A 9,690-nucleotide genomic window follows, 5' to 3' on the forward strand; every position below is an offset into this window, starting at 1 on the left:
GCATGACCTGATCAAGCAGTTACCTCCATCAGCGCTGCCCAACCCCCACCTCCCAACATGGTACCAACCCATCAGAGACAGCTGGCCACACTTCCTCTACTTTAACACTAAGTTTCCCTCCAAGTAGTTAAGCTTGTTGGATTCCTACCAATTACCTTCTTCTCCATGTCACAACCCAGTCTCCCCTGTCTCATCTGAAAGTCCCCTGGAATCACCTTGATGGACAGGTGGCGTAGCCCCAACTCCCAAGCAAGACGAGGGCCCCTTGGGTTGCTGCAAAGAGCACCTTTATTCAGAGGAAGGACGTCACCATGGCAACAACACATCAATTCCCTGAGAGCTTTTCCCTTATCATCGTTAGCTTGCCTAGCTAAGGTCTTTGCAAAAAAGAACACAGAATACAGCCCATGGGGTAGGGGAGTGAAGAGGTGGGGACAGGGGTGGGGTGGTGAGCCTTGGGACGCTGGGGAGGATGGGGGAGGGGAACAGGATTCCAGATACTGGAAGGCATAAATACAGTACTAAGGCACTCGCTGTTCAGCTTCCCAAAGACCAAGCCTGTCTGGCCTCCACTTTTTTTTTTTCTGATCCACAGAAAAGATAAAATAAGACCCTCTCCAGCCCACCCCAGAGAACAACCGCCCCTCCCTTTCACACCCACCCCTCCCCTTTCAAGAAACAGCACAGTAAAAAAAATACTGTCACAATATGTACAGGCACACCCACTATGGGCGACTTTCTCTCTACTTTGGAGAGGAGATAAAATTCATAGCTCTGAACCCCACTGGTGTGGGAGACAAAGATAGGACATCGGAGGGCGAGGCCGAGGACTTCACCTCCACCCTGGAAGGCAGGGAGGGGAGCACTGGTCATCAGAATGGCCACAGGCAGCGCCCGGGCCAGAGCTCGTGAGGGGTCCAGGTCTTTACTACCCAAACCAGCTTCCCTAGGACCGGGCACAGCTCAGCTGACCCGGAAGGTTCCTGGTAGGTGCTAGCACCCCAACATAAGAGACTGTCTTGGTACAGGTCAGCACCCATGGACCCCGGGGGGGGGCGGAGTCCTCAGCCACCCCCACTGCAGAGATCCAAACACAGACCCCCCACAGACCTGCCCTTGGAGTGGCTCTCAGAGTGTAGAGAGCTTAGGGACACGCCTGCCACTCCCTGAAGAACACGACTGCCCAGCAGTCTGCAACAAGGTGGGCACGCCACACAAACACACAAATATAGACATACACACACATACACATAGCCCTGAAGAGCCTCGGACACCAAGGCCAGGACATACAACAGGGGTCCCTGGGCCCTTTGGATACCAGGGGTGCCCAGGGACAGGGTCTCAACCACGACTGCTAGAAGATGGCTGTGCGGGGACACCAGGGTGTGTCCGGATACAGGTGGCAGTGGATAGAGCGGAACCTGCGGGGACAGAATAAGGACTGGTCCACATGGGGTGGGGCTGCCATGCACCCTCTGGTAGCCCCAACCATGTGTTCCTGGGGTTCCCCCACACACGGGGGTATTTGGTGACCCCCCTCTGCACGGTCTTACCTGGATGGGTCAGCTTCCACTGAGAACGGTCCCTTGAGGTGCACGGCGTTCCGCTTGTTCTCAAACATGCCGTAGCTCAGGGTGACCTGCGTTGGGAGCAACGGAATGAGGCTGGGGAGGTGGCAGTCCTGCCTGGCTATTCCTACTGCCGTCCCTTGGACGGAGGACACCAGCTCAGCCCACCTGGGGATGAAGCCCATGGTGGGGCCTACGACCATGAGCAAGACAGAGCAGGAGTGTCCCCTCAAAGGGCAGGTTTAGCAATTTAGAAGAATATTTTATTTTCTTTTTCTGAGGAGCTGGACAGTGAAACTGGGGTACCTCATGTGGACCAGCAGCTCGGTATAGACTGAGACATCTGAGAATGGGGTGTCTCTGATATCCCTACTTAAAACAGTAACCCAGCCGGGTGGTGGTGGCGCACGCCTGTAATCCCAGCGCTCTGGGAGGCAGAGGCAGGAGGATTTCTGAGTTTGAAGCCAGCCTGGTCTACAGAGTAAGTTCCAGGACCGCCAGGGCTACACAGAGAAACCCTGTCTCAAAAAAAAACAAATCCAAAAAACAAACAACAAAACAGTAACCCTGGGCTAGCTCAGCTGACAAGAGTGCTTGTCTAACATGCAGTGCATGAACTGGGTGGTGGTGAACTCCTGCAATCCTAGCCCAGGAAGGTGGAGTCAGGAGAATCAGAATTCAAGGTCATTCTCAACTACATTTTCAGTAGCACACAACTGATCCCCAGCCTATGGGAGGCTATAGCAAGAGGATCAAGGCTAGCCTAGGCTACACAGTAAAGCTGTTTCTTCTCTCTCTCTCTCTCTCTCTCTCTCTCTCTCTCTCTCTCTCTCTCTCTCGTTTTTCGAGACAGGTTTTCTCTGTGTAGCTCTGGCTGTCCTGAAACTCTGTAGACCAGGCTGGCCTCGAACTCAGAAATCCACCTGCCCCTGCCTCCCAAGTGCTGGGATTAAAGGCATGCGCCACCACCACCCCGGGCAAAGCTCTGTTTCAATAAGCAAAAAATAAATAAGACTGGTGGTGGTGGTGCACGCCTTTAATTCAGCTCTGGGAAGCAGAGGCAGGTGGATCTTTGAGTTCAAGGCCAGCCTGGTCTACAGAGGTAGTTCTGGACAGCCAGAACTACACAGAGAAACCCTGTCTCAGAAAATCAAAATCAATCAATCAATCAATCAATCAATACATAAATCAATGAGTAGATAAGGACTGTCCCTTCCTGGTAGGCACCCTCTCCCTTCTGTCCCTCAGCTGTTGAGTCCCCTGCTTGACCACCCAGGCCCTGGGGACGCATGCGCACCTGCTCATGGAGCTGGGTGGTGGGCACCTGCTGCAGGTTCTCCAGGTGGGAGTGGAAGAGGCCGCTCTGGATAAGGGGCACCCCCAGCAGAGCCTCTACAATGTAGCCAATGGTGCAGTCATCGGGGAGCCGGATGCGCTCTGCTGTGCTCATGAAGTGTCCCCCACTGCAAGGGGAGGACCCGGGGAAAGGTAAGCAGAGGCTGTAGCCAGCAGCTAGACAGTGAGAGGACGAGGCCTTGCCAATTGGCCTCAAAAGGAGGGACTCCACTATCTCCCCCACCCCCCATGAACCCAGTCCTTCCATGCCAAAGCCCAGACCCTGACAGGGCACCCAGGACCACGAGACACCAGGACCACTCTGCTGTTGTGGGTAGTGGCAGATACACAGGGGACACTCACCTGGCCCATGGGCCCATCTTTAGGGCCAGCGCTCGGCTGATGCAGAAGCCAGCTCCTCCGGTGGCAAACCAAAAGTGGACAGGTCTCTGGGTGAAGTGAAATGGCTGTCAGGAGACTCCCGGTTGTAAAGGTGGTTCGGCCCCCTCTCCCTCACTCCTCAGGGTGTGTGCAGGCCCGGGAGACAGCGCCAGGGGGGACACTCACCACTTTGTGCTCGCTGATCCGTTCCGTGGCCTGGATGGGCCTGTCCAGGCTGGGCTTGCCGATGTACACGTCTTGGGTGTGGGGATAGCTGGCCAGCAGCCGCGACAGCGCTCGGAGGTTGACGTAGTTGTCGTCATCCACATGGCAGAACCACCTGAACACAAGGCGGGATGCTGTCAGGGACTGCAGACGGGGCGGGGCAGGGGTGGGATGGGGCGGGGGGGGGGGGGGGCTGAGGACTGCGAGGGAAGAGGCCCGGATGAGGCCCAGTGGGAAAGGTAGAAACTCACTTCTTCCCCGACTCAATGAAACGGTCGTACTCCACAGCCATCTTGCAGGACAGAGCCTGGCGGCTGTGGGCCGCAGAGCAGTTGGTGAGCACCACATTGCCTGTGGACAAGGGGAGGGCTGTGAGCAGGCCTGGTCTGCAGGAATGGTAGGCTTTTCCCAAGGCCTGAGACCTTACCCCCAGCCCAGCCCAGCCCAGCCCCGCTGCCCCATTCATTCCACCAGCTTTTCCCCAGTCCGCAGGCCACCTGTTGCTGCAAAGCAAGACTCAAAGGGTCCCCCAGAGGACTGAAAGGGTCTCCTCTGCATAAGAATCAGGGGCCCCGGGAGTGAAGGGGCGGGGCGTGAAGCGAACGCGCCGAGGGAACTGGCCTCTTAGCCCCAGCCACGCCGGCAGCCGGTGACCTCACAGCCTCAAGGGGAAGAAGTTGCTTGGGACCAGCTCCCGCCCCTCCCCCCAATCCCCACCCCCAAGTCTGGGACCAACCTGTGAGCTTGGTCAGAGCTTCATCCTCCCCGTCTGTGAAGATGAACGTCTGAAAGAAGAGACAGGATGTTGAGCCTTCAGCCCCAAGTCCCCTACCAGGGCTTGGCACCGCCAAGGCACCCTCAGAGTGCCCTCAGCTGTAGGTCTAGACTCCTCCCCGACCCTGCACTCAACTGCCTGAATTCTCCACTGCACATAGAATGTGTGCTCAAGTGTGTGTGTGTGGGGGGGGGGGACTCGGGGGAGTGTCAGCTGGGCTGGTGGGCTCTCTCTTTTAACTTCAGACAGGTGAGCCCAAGGTCACCATAGGCAGCTGGAAGGCACGAGCCAGGTGGGATGCCCCACCCACCAGCCAGGTAAACGGGCTTCAACTAACCCTCCCGCCAACCTGTGCACCTGGCGGGGCACACACCCTTATTGACACAGCCTGCCAGCCCGCCCAGCCTGCAGGCTTTCCAAGCGGTGGGAGAGGGGGGGGAGGACAGGAGGGAGGAGGAGGAGGAGGAGGAGGAGGAGGTCGGCTTTGGGAAGCTGAGCCTCACTCACTCGGGCAGGGGACAAAGGCCTCTGCTGGGCTGCTGCCAAGCCCTGGCAGACAAAGAGCCCCGGAGGGAGGATGAATCACCAGCTATTGTCCGCCAGCTTTGTCCAGGGCTGGGCCAGCCTTAACTCTGCCGAGTTAAGCAGGAGTGGCCGGGCTGTCATTTCCATACAGCTGGCCTGGTTAACTGGGCCGGCTGGGCGAGAGGTCCTGGGCAAGAGGTCCTGTCCACTGGAGTGTGGGTAAAGCCATTGGCCATGCATGACTCTGCCTGGACTTCCTCCTGTGCCCAATAGAGAAGGTCCCCCCGCCCACGCCTACGCCCCCCCCCCACCCCCGCCATAGCAGTCAGCCAGGTTCTGGGAGGTCACGGTGGTCAACACGATAGTAGCAGAGAGAGATTCATGTCCCCAAGCCCACAGCAGGGCCTCTGAGCAGCCGGTGCAGCTTTGAAGAGGAAAACTGTTCCCCGCTTACAGGCCTTGCCCAGGGCCGTGGCCAAGACTCCACCTGGCCCGGAGCTGGGCCACCCCCTGCCAGGATTGCACTGCGGAAGAGGTGGGGGGGCGCCAGGGCGGGGCCAGGAGCTGCCGGCGCCCGCCTGGGCCCGTCGGCACACGGGAAGGAATGTTCCTTCCTCCGCCGGCCCGCCCAGCGCGTGCCGCCTGCCGCACCCTGGCATTGCAGAGTGCAACCTTAGGGCGGGTGGGGGCTGTTCACAGCAGAGGCAGCAGGCTCCCCTACAACCACCAGCCTTCACCTTGCTTTTGGGCATAAAAGGCTTCCAAGGAAACCTGGGTGTCAGCATGTACCCCAGACACCCCAGGAACTAACTAAGGACACCTCAAGCCTGCAGGGGTAGCACCCCATGCCTTGAGCAGGGTGGCACCCCATGCCATGAGCAACCCTATTCCTCTACCCAGGCTGACCCCATACCCAGAGGCTCACTCCAGTGAGGCCCAGGTTAAGAGAGCAAAAAGTGGGATCTCTATCATCTGCAGGTATGCACCCCTCCTTCCAGGTCTCTGCAGACACCCCGGGCAGCCCACACGCACAGACTCGCATCCTGCGCCCCCCCCCCCCCCGCACCCCAGCATCTCAGCCCAGGAATGCCGTGGGAGGTACAGCGGGCCGGCCTGTGCAGACGCTGCTGCTGGATTAAAAGGAAAATGCTTTCTTAATGAGATCAAGAGAGAGGCCTGTTCTCCCGCGCGTCGATGGTGTCCTAAAAACCCAGCCCAAGGCTACAGAGATTAAAGTCACCTTTGTTCGGTTGTGGGGGGTGGGGGGTGCAAGGAGGCCCACAGAACAGCCTTTGAGAGGCAGAGTGTGGGGTGTGCGGGTGTTCTGCCTGCAGACTCTCCAGTACAAGGCAATCAGGAGAGGAGGGGGCCAGGGGTACCTGTGGGCATCACTGAGTCCCCCAGAAACTCTGTAAAATGGGCACAACACAACTCGCCTGCGCAGAGCCAAGTGCTACGGATGGCCTTTCCTCTCCCAAGTGTCCTTGGGAGGTGAGAACCATCTTCTTCTCTCCTTGGCATATAGTAAAGAGACCAGACAGGACACTAGCCTATGGCCACACTCAGGAAGAAGTAATGGAAGACCCAGATCTCTGAGGATCTCCCCGTCCCACCAACATCCCCTAAGGAGGACCGACAGGGCAGAGGGGGGCGGCAGGGCTGGTGAGGGCAAGCGAGCGGGTGGGGGAGAGACACACAGGAAGCAGCATTGTTCCTGGAACTGAGATTCAAAGAAACACAGGATGCCAAGTTCTGCCCCAGCCATTGTGGCTGTGGCGGTGGCAGCCTGCAGCCTGGCGCGCTCCTCAGTGGTGGGGGAGGAGCAAGCGGGCCAGAGGCCAGGCGCTCGGCCTGCCCATCACTGACCAGCCTCTTCACCTCTCCGAGCCTGCCTGATTTTTTTTTTCTGGAGCCTCCTCCTCCAGGAAGCCTTCCTTCCATTCATACCCAACCCAGGCTAACACAGCCTCTCTCTCACTTTCCATAGGACTGCAGCTGCCCTGCACAGACCCTTTGCTACAGGTTCCAAGGGCCCTTGCTCATAGCACACAAGGGGGGGCTTCGCTTGTCATGTGCACAGGAGGTGAGCATGGGGCGCAGGCAGCGGTAAATGCAGCCCATTCTGGGTAGGAGGACCTCTTACTTGGACTGACTGCTGGAATCACCAAGAGCCTCCGAAGTCTTTACGATCCCTCATTAGAAAGACCGTTTTCTAAGAGCTCAGAGAGACCCTAGGCTTCTCACCAGAGCACACAGTCCAACTGAGACTTGTTTTCCAGTCCTCTGTGCCGGACAAAGGTCCCAAATCTCCAAATGAGAGTTTCTCAGAACTGATGGTGGCCCAGAGGGGGACAGATGCTATCCAATATCACACAGCGGGAAGGCTGAATGAAGGATGGGGGGGGAGTGCCCTGGCTCAGAGATCGTGCCCCACGAGGGCTGTCGTTCAGGATTGGGGGGGGGGACGCAGAGGCCCCCTCATCACCAGGCAACCTGAGTGGCCAGCACGCCAGCCAACGGTTCCCATGGAGCGCAGAGCTGTACACAAGAGGCCGACGCCTTTCTCGGCTGGAGAAAAGGGCTTTGTTGCCTTGCCCAAGGGGCCGGCGTGAGAGCGCCTAGCGCTGGGAATCCTAACGGCACCACAGCCAAACAAAACCCATGGCCCCCCGCTGCCCCCTCCCGAAGGCCTGCTGAGCCCCTGGGAAAGGAACGCGTCATTCTCAGGAGGCTACCACGGGGTTCTCAGGGCCCTCTCTAACCAAGACTAGATAGGAACGTGTCCTCTTAAGCTCCACTCTGTCCTAAAACAAGAGTTGCTTGATGGCCCCGGCTCACTGGGGCAGGAGCAGGAAGGAAAGTGAACCTTCATCTTCACACCAAATACACTCCACACACACACACACACACACACACACACACACACACACACACACACACACACAGGCAGTACACTCTGCTCTCCCGCGCCCCAACGGTCCTGTTGTAGCCTCCAGGGAGATTTTCAAAGCGGGGCGTGTCTTTATTATGCGTATGAAGTTGGTCTAACTGGGGGTGGGGGGAGCTAAGCTACTGAAGACAGGGTTCTGTGCAAGCCTGAAGAACCAGCACCCATTTCTCTCCCTGTGCCTGGTCCTGGGGTGTTAATGCCTTTTCTCCCCCACTTTCAAGGGAAGTACCTTCCCACCCAGGAAGACGGGGTCCCTTCAGAGTGCAGGGGACCCGGGATGGAGCTGAGCCAATTCGCTTGGAAAAGTTTAGGAACAAATATGGCCATTTACTTGAGCGTTTAGGAAAAGGGTAACAGGGCCAGCCCTACGGTGGACATAGAGCATGTGGCTGGGGTGACCCTGAGCAACACGGAAGGAAACTTCTAGGGTTGTAAGGCAAAGCGAGCCCCAGGAGCCACACGGGGCTGTAATGGGACTTATCAGTGTCATCTTTTCCCAGATAGACCCAAAGCTATTAATGCACTGCGAGCCGTTATCCTCAGTCACCAGTTGGACCAGAGGGTGATTCCTACTTCACCCTCCTGGCCAGGCCGCGCGGGTTCTCACCATCTCCTTGTGGCGCGAGATCCAGGTCTCAAACAGCAGGTCGAGCCGCGCGCGGTGAAACTTTCTGGTGGTCTTGACGGCGATGAAGACGTCGCGAGGGGACAGAACCTCGGCGGGAGGACGCGGAGAGCGGTCGCCCTGGCGAGAAGCGACCCCGGGCGGTGGATCGGCGTCTCTGCGCGCGCGGGTGAGTAGACTAAAGTACTCGGAGAGGCTATGAACCTCGCGGGCGAGGACTCCGGGATCCACGGCCGCCCTGGACCCTGGACCCGGAGCCGCCGCAGAGGAGCCCGCCAGGCTACGCAGCGCGCGCCGTCCGCGCTCAGCGGGCACCGGAGTCGGTGGCGGGTCGGCCGTGAGCACCAGGAGACAAGCCAGCAGCGCGCCCACCAGCGCCAGCAGCAGGCGCCGGCCGCACCGCTGGAGCATGGTGGCCGGTGGCCGCACGTAATATCGTCCCAGGGCCAACTGGTCCGGCTGCCCGAGGCTCCCGGTCCAGCTGCGCGCCTCTCGCTTCAGGAGCTCTTAAAGCTCCCCTGCCCGCCACGCCCCCACGCGCTTATTGGCTGCTAGCCTTGGGGCGTCACCTCTAAGGCGATCTCTCCTTCCCACGTGGGAGACCGACGAGGGGTGGCTGGGAACCACCCAGCTGGGGCACCCACCGCCCCCGCCCCCTTTGTGCACGAGCCTGTCCCGCCTGCGCCGAGTCACCCTCCGGAGCCGCTCCGCGCGACACCCAAGCTGACCAACGCCCGCCACCGCTGCACGTGGAGCGACGCGCCCCCCGTGCCCCCCTCCCCCGGGGCTGGGACCTGGGTGATAGGGACAGTGCTCCTCCGCGGGCGACATCCTTGGCTTCTCGCTGTGCATTTCCTGTCCCCGAGCGGGCTTCCTTCCCTGGGGACCGTGCTGACTGAGTCAAAGTGGTAGTCAGCAGTGTGTCCTGAGCGATTAATTTTGGGCCGCCCATACTGATACTTATGTCTTAGGTGTGGACCTGAGGTTCAGGCAAGAAGGTATCAATGACCAAATTATATGTCCTTCCGTCGGCCCATCCTTACCCCCTCTCCCAGGCAGGCCTGTCTTGGCATCATGTTCCTAAATGGGGAGGGTTGGTCCCCGAAAACCTCAGGCGCCCCGTAGCGAGGAGACACTCGAGCAGGCTCTTCCCTCAAGGGATGAAAGGCTACCTTCTGTTCCATTTGGTTCCTCCGCACTCCGACCAGATGTGACCCAGCTGTGCGCCCTCCCAGCCCCGCCCCCCCGGCACACGGCCCCCTTCCCACGGGCGGGGGCCTTGCCTGCGCCTAGCACGAGCGGGGGC

At 59.1% G+C, this 9,690-nt stretch overlaps 1 protein-coding gene across 1 annotated transcript; it reads right to left on the reverse strand.

Moving 5' to 3' along the window:
• Positions 1-270: 270 nt before the first annotated feature.
• Lfng (LFNG O-fucosylpeptide 3-beta-N-acetylglucosaminyltransferase) lies at positions 271-9,017 on the reverse strand. The gene is made up of 8 exons (XM_052168377.1): positions 8,367-9,017; positions 4,246-4,294; positions 3,761-3,860; positions 3,471-3,624; positions 3,267-3,352; positions 2,866-3,031; positions 1,554-1,639; positions 271-1,421 (listed from the first exon to the last, which is right to left on the reverse strand). Exons 1-8 carry the CDS (start codon positions 8,793-8,795, stop codon positions 1,355-1,357), a joined length of 1,137 nt encoding a protein of 378 aa, XP_052024337.1. The 5' UTR covers positions 8,796-9,017; the 3' UTR covers positions 271-1,354.
• Between the last annotated feature and the right edge of the window lie 673 nt (positions 9,018-9,690).

Source organism: Apodemus sylvaticus, chromosome 22 (genome assembly GCF_947179515.1).
Source record: "Apodemus sylvaticus chromosome 22, mApoSyl1.1, whole genome shotgun sequence".
Classification (NCBI taxonomy): Eukaryota; Metazoa; Chordata; class Mammalia; order Rodentia; family Muridae; genus Apodemus; species Apodemus sylvaticus.

What these genes read in the sequence shown, in the direction of transcription:
- Lfng (XM_052168377.1), bottom strand. Translation starts at nt 8,795, where the DNA reads ATGCTCCAGCGGTGCGGCCGGCGCCTGCTGCTGGCGCTGGTGGGCGCG. An exon ending in TTCATTGAGTCGGGGAAGAA is followed by an intron (nt 3,625 to 3,760) that starts GTGAGTTTCTAC and finishes CCTTGTGTTCAG; the next exon opens with GTGGTTCTGCCATGTGGATG. An exon ending in AAGATGGGCCCATGGGCCAG is followed by an intron (nt 3,032 to 3,266) that starts GTGAGTGTCCCC and finishes CTCCCCTTGCAG; the next exon opens with TGGGGGACACTTCATGAGCA.